General features: G+C 40.4%; 1 protein-coding gene across 1 annotated transcript in view; it reads left to right on the top strand.

Moving 5' to 3' along the window:
• Positions 1–16,291, top strand: part of LOC126177063 (ubiquitin carboxyl-terminal hydrolase 34) — a 479,314-nt gene that overhangs the window by 203,730 nt on the left and 259,293 nt on the right. The window contains exons 22-23 of the mRNA XM_049924303.1: positions 4,294–4,584; positions 7,045–7,177. Of these exons, the coding sequence (XP_049780260.1) occupies positions 4,294–4,584; positions 7,045–7,177 (424 nt within the window). The remainder of the gene's footprint in view (positions 1–4,293; positions 4,585–7,044; positions 7,178–16,291) is intronic.

Genomic DNA, 16,291 nt, shown 5'->3' with positions numbered 1-16,291 from the left:
TCCAATGTGTGCTGCTTGTGGTGTACAGATCACTGTGTGCCACATTTTATTGGACTGTGTTTTATTTTCTGACCAATGGGCCACAGCAGATTTGGTGATTGATCTGAACTGTTTTAGGTACTGTTCGAACAATTGTTCGGGTTTTAAAGTTTTGTGAATAGCCCAACATTTTTCTTAAAATTTTAGGGAGATGGTTTTAATATGTTCATAGAGTGAGACTCACCCATACTTTTTGTTAGTAGTCAGCTAGTGGCATTTGCCTTTGCCTTTCTTTTACCCCTCTGTGTGTTTTACTTGTTTTTAAATCTCATGTACAGCTACTTTTACTCTTCCTCTGTTGTTTTACTGCTTGTGAGATAGTAATTGTGTGATTAATTTGAGTACGTGAATGTGGAACAATTTCTGAGATTTTAGCCACATTTGTTCATTTTAATGAGAGTAAGTGTGCTGATAAAGACGCCGTTGAGTGTCCATAAGCCACACACACACACACACACACACACACACACACACACACACACGTGATGAATCAAAAACACACACAATTAATAATGAAAAATGTTGATCTTCCAGAGCTAATAAAACCATTAGATGTTTGAAGATAGTATAGTCAATAGTTTTTTGTTACATGTGTTTATAGCCATGGGAAAATCAGTACATTGGACATAATTATTTACTGATTGTATGTCCCAAATATGGAACAAATTATGTAGTTGTTGCACTTTCAAATGAAAGAAGACAGGAAAAACTGTATATCCATCAGCTGCTTCTCCATAATGTAGAAGGTATTCTTAAATTATATCCAACAACATAGAAAAAACTAGGTTTTAATCAGGAAAATGAACAAGCAGACTATTTGTAGAATAGGAAAATTTTAGGATGTAACAGTAAGCACGAAACACCACTTTGCCTGTGAATCACTGATTTTGACAAGGTAATACAAATGTAAGAAGAATAAAGGTAACAATATTGTGAAAAGGAAAGTTGCTACTCACCATATAGTGGAGATGCTGAGTCGCAGATAGACACAACAAAAAGACTCACACAGTTAAAGCTTTTGGCCATTAAGGCATTATCAACTGCATGCACACGCACACACACATGCAAATGCAACTCACACACATGACTGCAGTCTCAGGCAACTGAATTGCATTCTCCCCCAGGGTTTCGATTACCTCTTGTCGTGCCCTGAAATGAGAACTGTCCTGCCCACTATCCCTACCACCCCTCCCATAATGGTACTCCACTGTCCACTGAACCTACACAATATACTTATCCAACCTCACACATCCCCTGTTCCCATCCCCTTACATCATGGTCCATACACCTGTAATAGACCAAGATGCAAGACTTGTCGCCTACATCCTCCCACCACTACCTACGCCAGTCCAGTCATGAACATCACCTATCCCATCAAAGGCAGGGCTGCCTGTGAAACCAATTGTGTGATCTACAAGCTATGCTGCAACCACTGTGCTGCATTCAACATGGGCATGACAACCAAGAACCTGTCTGTCCACATGAATGACCACCGACAAACTGTATCAAAGAAACAAGTGGAGCACCCTGTTGCTGAACACGCTGCCAAACAAGACATCCTTCATTTCGTTGAGTGCTTCACAGCCTGTGCCATATGGATCCTTCCCACCAACATTGGCTTTTCTGAACTGCGCAGGTGGGAACTTTCCCTGCAATACATCCTACGTTCCCGTAACCCTCCTGACCTCAACCTTCCATAGCCTCAGTCCTCACCCATCCAGCCCCTTCCCTGTTCCCATTCCAGCACTATGCAGCTGTCATTCCACCTTCACACCTAGTTCCCCCCCCCCCCCCCCCTCCCTCCCGCGGGCGCGCGCACACACACACACACACACACACACACACACACACACACACCTTTCCCCTGCCCACCGTCTAATCTGCAGCATTTCACTCCACCATATTGTCTCTCCCCCTCCGCACCCTAGCCTCCTCCTTATCCCCTCCCAGTCATTACTCCCATCATGCACTGGCACTGCTGCTCGCAGTATGGTTTCAGTGTGTGTGTGTGTGTGTGTGTGTGTGTGTGTGTGTGTGTGTGTGTCGTCTATTGTTGACAAAGGCCTGAATGGCCGAAAGCTTTAATTGTGAGAGTCTTTTGCTGTGCCTATCTGCGATTCAGCATCTCCACTAAATGATGAGTAGCTACTTTCCTTTTCATAATACTGTTACGATCCATCCTGGATTTTCCGTTGTCTGAGGAATAAAGGTGACAAAAACCAACAGCATCCAAATGAAGCAGAAAAGTGGGATGAGGTGGACCTGGAAATTTAGGGACTGAATTACTGCGTTGTGAGCTATTTATTGAATGATGCACGTGTGTGATGCCTCCGTACAAACATGGTTCTTACATTTAGTCCCCCCACCATTCATACTAAAAGTTCCCATTGTTGCTTTTTTTTTAACATCTTACAAAACAATGGTGTTCAGACACTATTAAAAATAAATCTAGTAAGTGCACCTGTTCCTGCCTTTGCCCCTCATTTCCCAATCAATTTTTATATTTAACAGAGCTTTTATCATCTCCTTTATATGTTATAGTCATTTCTTACTGTCCCCCATTCATCTTCTGTTTATGACAGTTATCTCATTTTGCACTGTTTTAACTGTCTTATTCAATGCCTGCTCCAATTCCAGATGCCCTACCAGGTGAGGTGGTCCAATAGTAAGACACTGGACTTTCATTTTGTAGGATGTTAGCTAAAATCTGCATCCAGCCATCCAGATTTAGGTTTTCCATTATTTCTGTAATTATTTGAAAACAAATGCCAGGATGCTTCATATGAAAAGGAAAAGATCAATTTCCTTCCTTATCCTTCCCCCCTTCTGACACACGTTCCAGGTCTAGCGATCGTGTTGTTAGTTGGACATTAAACCCTACCCTTCCTCCTTCCAGGTGCCCTTCTACATGTGACTTTGTATTACCTAATGTACTAAGCAGTCCATGTATCTCACAGACGGTTATTGCCTTTGCCTGTTATATTCTGTTTACCAGCCATAAGCTTTTCATCCTGTAGTGTTGTCAGTTTGTGATAGAAGGACATGATTCCTACTTTTAAGTCATGTAGCCGTTGTTTGTAATACTTATCGAAGTGTGTTTTTCTCTGTATACTTGGGATGGAGAAAAGATATTGTGATGTTAAAAGTCAAAATAGGCAAGGGTATCTCAGATAGACATTTTTGCCAATAACCATAGCTTGAAAATGACCATTGTGAAGCTGTGGCCATAAAATGTCAGCCAATCAGCAATGAGCATGCAGAAATGTGTGCATTTACAATAATTTGCCCCTACCATTGCCCTTACATTAAAGAGTGTAGTTTGTAATTAAATTAGCTGAAGATAATGATTTCAGCTGAATAGTCAAAGCAAGGCAAACTTCAAATTCCTATCTATGGCTGGTTACTTTGTATGCGAATGTTTTGTTATTTATTGGATAAAGCTGGACTATGAAAACAACTGAACTAAAACAATGGTAATGTGATTAATAGAGAAGTTGAGCCGCAGACAGGGACAACAAAAAGACTGCTATAAATTTAAGCGTTCGGTCAAAAGCTCTTCTTCTAAAGCAGTCTATCCTTTTCATAAAATTGCCATTATGCCATATGGATTTTCCATTGTTTGGTGATGCCACCAGTTTGTTACAATGTTAAGCTGTACTGCAGAAACAGCACTGCGGTTTTGATGGAATTCAAAGCCCACGTTTTGTTGTATTTTGCTAATGCACAGACAGCATGAATGAAATTTCATTCTAAAAAGAAGGTAAGTATGAACTAAGACTACGGTGAAAAAGAAAACAAATTTATTTAGCCTCACACTTTTCTTCTCAAATCATGATTTTACAGAAGATGCTTGAAATTCAAGTGCAGTGAAGCACAACAGTTCAAATGTAACACTGCAGCAGCTTTGTTGAACAGAACCACACTGCTAGACACACCCAGAGGGATTCACCGTCACCTACTCACAGACTTATTTGAATTTGGCACTGAATGACTGTATTTTAGTAACTGTAGCTCTACAACAGTCGTTTTCTGACATTTTTATTTGGAAAATTCTGTTTGATTATACATACCTACCCTGCTCTGACCTCCTCCTCCTCCTCCTGCCCCCCCCCCCCCTCCCCCCTGTACAAGTATGAAAATTGAGAGCCAGAAGCCAGAAATGTACCTTGTCTAAACATTTACATCTGCAGTACTTAATACATTTCTTGGAAGATTAAAGGCAGTGTTTATATATCTATCATTGTTTTGTTCCAGCACCACATTCCACATACTAAAGCACAAGTGCTGTCTCGTCGTGTATGGGACATTTTAACGCTTCTTCCTACAAATCCTGTCCTCCTTCAGGGCTTCCAAAAGCTTGGAGAGTCTGATGAAAGGGTATCATTACAATCATTGCTTGACCCAGCCAGTCCACAGAAATTAATGTATTCTCTGTATATAGTAGAGTCATTGAGTCGTCCTCATCAGCAAGTTCAGAATGCTAAAAGAAATGGAGGGAATTCTGTACAGCATCAACAAAATCAGGAACAAACACAATTCAACAAGGTAAGCAACAGATAATTTTCTTTAAAACTTTTTCATTTTAAAAAGTATAAGAGTGCCTTAAGTGAAATAATCTATGATATTATAATTTATTTAGTGGAATGTGAATCATTACAAGGACACCCAAAGAGACATAAAACAGCAGGTCTGATGTCTCACTTTTCATAATATGCATAAAATTTCAAAACTGTTACCAAATTGAGGTAGAAAAATACTTTTCTACCAACTAGCAGAAAATTGCTGAAAACCTAAAGAATTGACAGATTCCCTAGCCAGCAGATCCTGCAGCCAGCCATTGAGAGAGGATTTGAAGGTGTAGGGATCGTATGGGAAAGTTTTCCGGGATGGCCCACTCAGGAGATGCTGGAAAGAATTCCAAAAATATGTATCCCACTGTTTTATTAGATGAAGGAGCCTCGTGTACTGAAAGTTAGTGACACTGATTTTGCAGATGTCTGTCGATCAACCACCACCTGTCAGGAGAAGTGTCACTATCTACATTGACTGTAATGTAACATTTGTTTCATTTTTCTTATATCATATAAATTTGCAAGGTATATGAGAACAGGCTTAGTAAATAAGTTGCATATTTTATGATTTACCTGCTTTCCTGTAAATTGTAAGGGATTAGTTGAACAACACTGTTCTACATGACAAATAGGTCCACTGGTATAGGTGAATTTTGATGTGTTCATCTGTTGCGGTCACTTCATATTCAAATGAAATGCAAGAGAGAGTTCATTATGGAAGTGTTTTTGGAGGGTAAGTCAAAGCAGACCAAACTAGTAAAATAAATTTAATGTAGAATATGACATTTCAAATATTATTGGCAGTTGTCAAGTATAGGTCCTTGAAGTTAATTACAACAGTTCAGCATCTTGGTATTCTTGTGTTCTCTAATTTTGTCATCATATTGAAAGCCTCTCTAGAAGGAAAGGGAAAAATACTTCCTGCCTCAGAACATTATTGCAAACAAGATTCTCAAAGTAATTAGAAGGCAGTTGCATGGCCTCTCATGGTCACATCTTGGGACACTGCAGTTAAAACTCAGAAATTGATGTTTTTCTTAATATGTTCCTGTAGATCAGTCATATTTTAAATTAAAAGGGCTACTGTCATTTTAATATACAATTGTAATAAGACTCAAATTGGTTATTGCCAAGTGTTTCACATTGAAAAATATAAATATTTAATTACCTAACACAATTCTTCTCCAGCGGGTCAATGTTCTATGAAAAGTATATTTAATGTGTCTCAGATTCCATCACCATTCTTGGCACAATGGCCACAGAGTGAGATGAGACCAACTGAAGCTACAGTACCAGCAGAATTCATAACACCTGTTCTGACAGCTCATGATTTGATTTACTGAATGAGCTGGTACAGTGTGAACATATTGATTAAGATTTTCTGTTGTTTTCCATAAGATGTTTAGGTTGAATGCCTAAATGATTCTCTGAAGAAATGTATTGCCAATTTTCTTCCCCATCCACATCATATCTGGAAAAATTCCTTCTCTTCTAATGACTGTGTTATTGACAAGATATTTGACCGTAATATTTCTTCCTTGTTTGTATTTCATTCCTATATTGGGATCCTAACAAAGTAATTGTAACCAGTTATTTACAGAAAGACATCTACCATAGCAGCATTCAATCCAATTAGGAGCCTTGTCGGGCATCCTGTTCTGTTCATCATTGTCATATTGTTCTACTATCTCTGAAGAGTTATTACAGTCTGTTGCAGATGACATTTGTAGCTGTGAAAAAACTGTTATGATCCATTATTTTTTGATGTGTTACTTGGTCATTTTTTGCAAGAGACTATCAGATATCAGCACAAAAGCTTGCAGAAAAATAATAAAAGTTATTGCCATAAGGCAATTTGAACTTAATACTGCATGTTAACAGGGAGAGTGTGAATCTGTGTAGCATGTAATGCTCATAACAGCCATACTGTGTGCACACTTTATAGCAAAATATTGCCACTCCCTTCCATGTACAGCTATGCTTAATGAATGATCAGTCACTTTGTCATCCTAATCTTAGCATAGTGACTCACTGTGTTTCACTCAAGGCTGTAAAGCCTAAATAAATTTTCATTGTTGCCACTATTCACTACTTTGTTTTCACTTTCCAAGTTTTTCTCCTTGTCTCTGAAACAATTAGCTTCTGTTACAAAAGATTTCAGTTACGTATTCTCTGTTGCTTTTCTGTGCATGCTTTGCTGGTTATATGTCACTTAGTTGAAACATTGTTAGCAGTGTTTTATGATATATTTTTTTTGTGAACTCATTTTTATATGTTTGCTATGTTTATTCTGTTCTTCAACAGAATAACAGTTTAGTCTTAAACAGTTAGCCAAAATTTTACAAAATTAAAAAAAATTACAGGATTTGCTTGATTTGCACTTTACTTGATAGTTTTTGTTACACTTGAAGCATCACACTTATTGAATTTTCAGGCCACAAATGCCAATACTGGTTCAGCAACTTCAGCTGTAGCATCAGAGAATGAGAAAGAGGCTGGTGTGACTTGGAGTCAGATGTTCATACAGCATGGTGGTCTGAGGCATCTCTTTGACATCTTCATGTCTGGTAGGTTTGAAATGTGCCCTGTTTCTCTAGAGCACTGTGCTTAATAGTAATATTCAGATCAATAAAATTGTGCTGTGGTTATTACAGGGCAGAGTTAATGATTCTTGAATTCAGTAAATTGTTATTTTTAAATTAATGAATAAATAAACAGAAACAAAAATGAGGGAAAAGCAATCACTTACAGCTGATCATTGGGCATTAAATAAACTCATCTAAGATTTCTAAAAATTTCACGTGCTTTTGATCTATTACTCAGATTCTACTGTTAAGTATACACTTTTTTTTAAAGTTATTGAGCATCACTTACAATTCCAATTCTTCTTCTTCTTCTTCTTCTTTTTCTTCTTCTGTCAGTTACTTGTAAACATGGGCCCACCAGGATGAATGGCTGCAGGATGTGATTCCTGGGCCTTAACCTACATCATCATAAAGATGCTTTCAAAAAGTGGATCCCAACACTAGGGAGATCTCTCTTTGCTAGTATATGGCCACAAAGTATGTAGAGCATGGGACTAAAAATAAAAGCCAAAATATGATTAACAGCTGTAAATACGTTACGATATTTCAGTAACATCAGGATGTCAGGACCCCATCATTCTGGTGAACTGCGCAGCTTCTTCTATTTTAGCACAGAGCTGAACCACTGCTGCGGCTACGACTGTCTTTGCTTCTATTATCTATTGCCATCTGCCTTTCAAGTGTCTACAGGCAGACTTCTCTTGTAAGAATTCACTTAGTATTGTGCCATCAGCTCTTAAGTCTAGAGTGGGCAAATGAATATGGAATAATAGGGATATGTTGGCAACAGATTATTTGTGGAGGGCCATTGTCGGCTCTGGCCAAAAATGCAGACTTCAGCACTTTTTTTGACATCAATGTTCCAGGAATTTTGACATCATCGTGTTTGGACAGTTTCTCCAAGGCCATGATATCATCACTCCTGGAATTCTGGCATCATCACATCCTAACATGTGCACCAGCGTTGTGACATTATCCCTCCTGGAATTGTGAATCGTCATCTCATTGCCCTGTGAAGCCTCCCCCTCCCCTCCCCCCCAAAAAATCATTTGTAGCTGTCATTGTGCTGTCTGCCAATGATGTGTGAGCTTGGCCCCCCACCGTTCGAGGAACTTTAATTTTTGTAATACAATCCCAAGAGCATCATCATTTGCTGCCTTACTTCGTACTATATAAAGTGCCATCATCAGCAGCAGTGATCAACTGGAAAGAAGAAGATTATTAATAAGTATTTTATCCATCCATTATTATTATTTGAATATAATAGAGGGAAACATTCCACGTGGAAAAAATATATCTAAAAAGAAAGATGATGAGACTTACCAAACAAAAGCACTGGTAGGTCGATAGACACACTAACAAACACAAACATACACATAAAATTCTAGCTTTCGCAACAAACGGTTGCTTCATCAGGAAAGAGGGAAGGAGATGGAAAGATGAAAGGATATGGGTTTTAAGGGAGAGGGTAAGGAGTCATTCCAATCCCGGGAGCGGAAAGACTTACCTTAGGGGGAAAAAAGGACAGGTATACACTCGCGCGCACACACACACATATCCATCCGCATATACACAGACACAAGCAGGCATTTGTAAAGGCAAAGAGTTTGGGCAGAGATGTCAGTCGAGGCGGAAGTACAGAGGCAAAGATGATGTTGAAAGACAGGTGAGGTATGAGCGGCGGCAAATTTAAATTAGAAATTAGCGGAGATTGAGGCCTAGGGCAAGTTCCCATCTCCGGAGTTCTGACAGGTTGGTGTTAGTGGGAAGTATCCAGATAACCCGGACGGTGTAACACTGTGCCAAGATGTGCTGGCTGTGCACCAAGGCATGTTTAGCCACAGGGTGATCCTCATTACCAACAAACCCTGTCTGCCTGTGTCCATTCATGCGAATGGACAGTTTGTTGCTGGTCATTCCCACATAGAAGGCTTCACAGTGTAGGCAGGTCAGTTGGTAAATCACGTGGGTGCTTTCACACGTTGCGCTGCCTTTGATCGTGTGACAGGATACTTTCCGGGACTGGATCAGATTCTGAATGTGGCTCTCCAGCAGGGATACGACTTCCTCAAATCCTGCCCTGAAATGAGATCCATCATTCATGAAATCCTCCCCACTCCACCTAGAGTGTCTTTCCGCCGTCCACCTAACCTTCGTAACCTCTTAGTTCATCCCTATGAAATCCCCAAACCACCTTCCCTACCCTCTGGCTCCTACCCTTGTAACCGCCCCCAGTGTAAAACCTGTCCCATGCACCCTCCCACCACCACCTACTCCAGTCCTGTAACCCGGAAGGTGTACACGATCAAAGGCAGAGCCACTTGTGAAAGCACCCACGTGATTTACCAACTGACCTGCCTACACTGTGAAGCCTTCTATGTGGGAATGACCAGCAACAAACTGTCCATTCGCATGAATGGACACAGGCAGACAGTGTTTGTTGGTAATGAGGATCACCCTGTGGCTAAACATGCCTTGGTGCACGGCCAGCACATCTTGGCACAGTGTTACACCGTCCGGGTTATCTGGATACTTCCCACTAACACCAACCTGTCAGAACTCCGGAGATGGAAACTTGCCCTTCAACATATCCTCTCTTCTCGCTATCCGCCAGGCCTCAATCTCCGCTAATTTCTAATTTCAATTTGCAGCCGCTCATACCTCACCTGTCTTTCAACATCATCTTTGCCTCTGTACTTCCACCTCGACTGACATCTCTGCCCAAACTCTTTGCCTTTACAAATGTCTGCTTGTGTCTGTGTATATGCGGATGGATATATGTGTGTGTGCGAGTGTATACCTGTCCTTTTTTCCCCCTAAGGTAAGTCTTTCTGCTCCCGGGATTGGAATGACTCCTTACCCTCTCCCTTAAAAACCATCATATCCTTTCGTCTTTCCCTCTCCTTCCCTCTTTCCTGACGAAGCAACCGTTTGTTGCGAAAGCTAGAATTTTGTGTATATGTTTGTGTTTGTTTGTGTGTCTATCGACCTACCAGCGCTTTTGTTTGGTAAGTCTCATCATCTTTCTTTTTAGATACATTATCATTATTTGTTGTTGTTGTTGTTTCATTATACTTAGGACTCTGTCCAGCCACAGCAGCTACCAGAACTTCAGTCTCGGTGAATAGCAGTAGATCACAAATACATACAATTTGGCTGCAAGTGAATCTAAACATATTAATGTAGGCCTAGCACTATATGTTAATTCAAAGGGGGATCACTGCTATCAGCTGCGGTGGGACATTAAGCAGAATCGGCGGCGACAAACAAAAATGAGTACTGGACCAGGATTCGAACCCGTGATCTCCTGCTTACTAAGCAGGTGTGGTAACCACTGCGCCATCCAGACCCCAATGTTATCACAACTGCACAGACTATCTCAGTGTGCCTCACAGCCGATCCACACTACCATCGAGTGCCACCTATCCACAGTGCCTAGCATCCCACAGTTATTTTGAGAGTCTTGGTACTAGATTGTAGTATGCAGGCTCCAAATGGGACTATCTCTGTAGTATGATAGAGAGAAAGATGATGACTGAATATAACCCGTCACATACTGTTATTAACGTTAGCATGTTAAGGGATGAGCCATCAGTTGTTGATATGTGGCTGTGCTGAAGTTAAAAGCTGAAAGTGCAGCCATATAAACAATTTGTACAATGCTTTACTGATGGCGGCAGGTGAAGTCACTGGTGTCCTTATATTAGAGCTGCATAATGAGAAACTTTATCGACTATTTGTGTGTGATTAGTGTGAATATAAATAAATTAGAACAATATATAAAAGGCAGTGTTCATCCAACACTAAAGTATCCATCTGAAATCCCAATAAGCATAAAATTTGTGGAGGCTAAATTTGCTGACAGAGTGCGTATGTATGTAATTGCATTTATAATCCTGAATACGATACAGGCAGAATTCAAGGCATATAGAAAATTATTATTTGAACTGAGTGATTGTGTATGAGTGTGTGTGTGTGTGTGTGTGTGTGTGAGAGAGAGAGAGAGAGAGAGAGAGAATAAAAAATGTTACACAAAAAATTGTTCTTATTTATTTACATCCTGCAGTACCTTCAATAATGGAAGGATAAAGGTCTTTTGTAAATGATAACACTTACATATATAAAAATTTAACTTACAATTTATTGTCATTAACAATACATTTTTTTTCTGTGGCTAGTAGTACTTGATTGCTTACATGCAGAGGTACATCATACTAATATTAACAGTGGAAGAGACTGATTTTATATCGGATAATTACCCAACAGCACCTGATTGCTTAGATACATTGTGCCCCCCCCCCTCTCACACACACACACACACACACACACACACACACACACACACACAAGCACATACAGTGTGCAAAAAATGCTTTCATACTAAACTTAATATACATTTGCAAGCACACAAAATGTAAATAGAGTAGTGAGAACAAGAGTGTCCCCATCCCGTCCATCCTACAGAAGAAGCGCTTGCCATTATGGTATGACAAACCAACTCTCAGTTGTGCAGTATTTATGGTCTCACTGTTGAAAGTCCACTTTGAGGGGTGTACCACCACTATGCAGACACTCCTTGTAGTCTTGGATTGTAAGAGCCTGTGAGACTGCACAATGCATACCCTTAGTTTGTCTTTGAGTGGTACCTGCAGCTGTATGGTATGCATACATTTTTGATCTGAGCCACAACAGACTCCACAACTTGTGAGCCATTCAGCTTGTCTTTCATCAGGCTGATAACATTCTTGTTCTGAGGTGTTTTGCCATAAGTCATTATCAGCCACATGTCCAGACATGTTGGATTTCTCAGGTTTGTACCTAATTATTTCGTAAGGATTGCATCTTCACTCAGTAGATGAAACATTCTGTATCCATATAAAGGAATCGGTGATTTTTGGTTTTGCAAACTTGTATTGGAATCAGTGCTTGTGGAGTTTGGAGAGACTCAGAATATGCATACTGATATAGACAGGCTTTGTGAACTCCACTGAACCATTAGCCACCTCCACAGTGATTAGTCTTTCATTGAACCAGGGATGCTGCCAGAGGAGATGCCCTGGATGATTCTAATAAGTCATGTCCCCAACCTGAGACACTGCTCAAGGTTTCTGTAATGTATAATGTATCTCTGTTATTCCCTAGCATTGTCATCAGCTTGGGGACAGAACCATTTTGCAGGACTAAATGCACCAATCACAGCAGCAAGTCGCTGTATGTCTCTTATAAATTGGTGGTATGTACCTGTTCTACCTCCACGACATAATCCACACCAGCATCAGCAACCACATGAGGTCTCTTATTTTCCAGTTCAACGATTTCATCTTGGCAGCCATTGGAACCCTCCAAATGGTAGAGACTGTTGCATGGCATGCCTGCAAAGATTGCTTACATCTAAGTAAAGAATGTAACTCAAATTGTCAAATAGCCTGTACTGCTACTCTCTCATTCACAAGTTACTTGCCTCTGTGTACCTACGGGCACACTACCAAAGTCTTCCATGAATCCTGCATTAAAAAAATTAAATAAATAAAAGTGACTTATTACTACCAGCAACAGTTCAATGTTTATGTGCCCTTCTTTAACATCGTGTTCCACAAAAGCTCTGGAACATTGTAACAGAAGGCAGGATCCAGAGTGTATGTAAGTACATGTTTGTACATACACTCTGGAATTTCTCAGAAACATCTGTTTTCAAGTGCATATCTGTCCCCATGTACAATTTAGTGTTTCCCTCTAAATGAAATGTGTTGAAACCCCACCAAACATTCACCACATGCTTGTGCTCTGCATCTGTTATGGCAGTGCCTGTTAGTTTACTGGTGAATGTAGTTATATCGGGCAATGTGATTTTGTGGAATCTCCATCGGATTCAGGTATTCATATGGGAAGATCCACTTCTTTGTCATGAGCTGAAACTTTGCATAATCAGGACATACGGATCTGGTAATGTGTATTGTTCCGATGCATTGTCTCAGCAAGCTTCTGAGGAGTTGTGTACATGAATCGTAAGGAATCCAAGAAGCAGAGTGATATTTTTGATGTGATGGCGTCCAAGAGGGTCTGCTATGACATCAGATGGCTGATGGTTCTGCTGAGCTGTTGCAAACGTGTGTTGCAGCACCTATGATATGTGATGCACCCAGATGATTCGACAAGTCTCTTCCAGCTCTGGCTACAGCCATTGCGAGAGCAGCTGCACTGTACTCACTCAAGCTTGCTGGTGCAAGAGACATGGACAATAGAAAAAGATGTCATTTTCCAAATAATTTGTGTACATCAGTTCACATATTGGATGATTGGTGTTTTACCGTATACAGAGAGGCTTGCATGGGCCCATGTATGCAAGTAGCAGTTGACCTCTTCCACTTCTTACGTCATATTGACGAAGTCTCTAAAATAATTTCCCTAATCCTTCATGAGGAGCATATGCAATGTATGTTACTTACTTCCCTGAAGACTGGATATGAGGAGGTAGAAAATATGAAGTTAACAAATAAATATTAAGGTTTTTTTTATTTTTTTTATTTTTTTATTTTTTATTTAAAGGTTTATTTATTGGTAAACGAATTCAATCTATTTACCCATTTTTTGAAGCGTTCATGAACTCATATAGTCCATATATTCTCTCCATCAGCTGGTTGAGGGCAGAACGTATGCATGTTTTGAGATTCTGATTAGACGTATTTTTATAAATTTCTTGAAACCAGGAAGATTTCTCACAACCTTGACATAAACTATGATCACAAGTTTGGAATGATGACATCGTATCTTCATACTCCGCTCCATCACCATCCCAGGGTTTTGAGTGGTAAAATTGTGTCAACCAAACTTCTCTTTATCGTGATTTATCACACCCCACTGAACTAAACATTTTGGATGAAGCAATGATTGTAGAATACCTCATTAATACTTGTCCGACATTGGAGTATACATTGAATGCAACATCTTTAAACACAAATCATCTGAATTCATCATAAAATCCATGTGCATCTGCGACGATGATCGCTCTTTGAGGAACCCTTGAAAAATTCTCCACAAGTTGTTTAATGGGGCTAGTAGTGTACAAGATGATCTTGTATCAATAAGACATATGTTGTGATGCCTACAGAGAAGTTTCGCAATGAATCGAATTCAATATTGTTCGACGCAATGCCAGGTCGAACAGTCTATCATGACTATAAGTGCTGAAAGAAATATCCAACATGTACCTGCAGTGGGGCATTTAGCGAACCCAATGGCAACAGATGAAAATTTTTGTTGGAGTGGGAGTAGAACCCAGATTTCCCACTTTGCACCAGCAGTTGCCTTAGCTGCCTCAGCTATCCGAGCATGTCCACCATCCAATCCATATGCTGCATTCTACAGATTACTGTCCTCTATCCATTCATCTACTTGCTCACAACCTAATTGGATTCCCACAAGGGTTACGATACTGTTGTGCATCTGCATTGAAATATCCCATCTGTCGGGGTCTGTTCTTTCAGATATGCATGTCCAAAAGAACAGACACAATTGATTTGATAAGCAGCCATATCCAATACATTACAAAAGAAATATCTGACATTTGGCTGCAGTGATACATTGAGCGAATCAGTGGCAACAGATAAATATTTCTTTCATAATGTATTGAATATGACTACTGGTTGAGTCAATGGTGTCTGTGCTTTCGAACGTGCATGTCCTAAAGAACAGACACTAACTATAGAGGGTGAAGCAAAAATCATGCTCTCAGACTTCACAGCACGATTGCTCAAAGTCCATCACAAAATTTCTTCCTGGCGACACTGTAATCACATGTACAGTAACTACCTCCTCTGTCAGCATATAGGATTGGGGCTGTGCAGTTGGTGCAGTGGATAGCGTTTTGGGTTTTTATTTGCCAGTTTTATTCTGCCATATAATATTGTAATATACACCATTTCTTAAGCCACCTGTATCCGATATTTACACAGTGCAGTGTTTTGTAATGGCGAACGTCATAAACAGAATAACTACAAAAACAATATTTTGTAATGCTAATGATGACTGCAAGATTAAATAACTCAACATCTACTAGTCATATACCCTACATGCGGTACATCTGCTAAGATGCAACACATTAGGGACCAATGACAATAATAATTTCCATATTAATGACTGCATGGCATGTACAAAAGGATACGTTGTCCTCGGAGTAGATGCTCAAAGCGAATCCCCTGCATGTCCAAACATTGTGTGACCCACTGGATCATACAGCTCTGGACCAGGGTTGTCACAGGTTCGGGTAATCAGGGAATTCCACAAATGTCGTGGAAATTTGAAAGAAACACTGGAAAAAATATCACTTTTGGTCTCAGTAGCTGAAATTGTTTGTTTACTGAGATGTCATGCATGATCACTGGTTGGGTGCAGCTGAGCACTTGTGCAGCTTGCCTACTCCGTCATTACTACTGCTTCATCCCTTCCTACCATTCCCCGCAGCTTGCAGTCAGTGCTGCCACCACCTGTCGCTGCTAGCCTAGCAGCTACAGACGAGAGGCAGGGAGGTGTGTAGAGTGGTTTGTTTGGATCTGATTCTCAGAGATTGCGGAAACACCAGTCATGTGTGCATGACTCTGTCTGAGTGAATGTGTGTGTGTGTGTGTGTGTGTGTGTGTGTGTGTGGGCGCGCGCGCACGCGCTCTCATTGACTGTCAATGGCGATAGCTGAAAATTTAGTTGTGAGAGTGTGATTATCTTTCCTACGTGCCTGACTGCAGCTCAGCGTTCATCTTTATGGTGAGTTGCTACCTGTCCTCAGTATTATTGATTCTCAGAGTACTTGCACACTTTATCTGTTGCATGGAGTGATCACCGTGGTCCCATTTCAACAACGTATTGTCTGTGACTGATGAATAGCTGACCACACTAGTGGAATTCTACATCATGCCAAAACTGCAGGCTGTTTCTGTGGGTATCTGTAATGGATCGGGCATGCCGATCTAAAGCCCTTCGTTTCCCACTAATGTGCAGGTCCAGCCTAGTCTCACCGACCTGCCCACAGGCCAGGTCTGTTTGTGTGTGGCATAACGCAGTGGATTTTCGTGGTTTATCCATGGACCCAGGACTTCAGTGCTC

This window comes from Schistocerca cancellata, chromosome 1 (assembly GCF_023864275.1).
Source record: "Schistocerca cancellata isolate TAMUIC-IGC-003103 chromosome 1, iqSchCanc2.1, whole genome shotgun sequence".
In the NCBI taxonomy this organism is placed as follows: Eukaryota; Metazoa; Arthropoda; class Insecta; order Orthoptera; family Acrididae; genus Schistocerca; species Schistocerca cancellata.
This window is presented reverse-complemented; position numbering and strand designations above follow the sequence as displayed.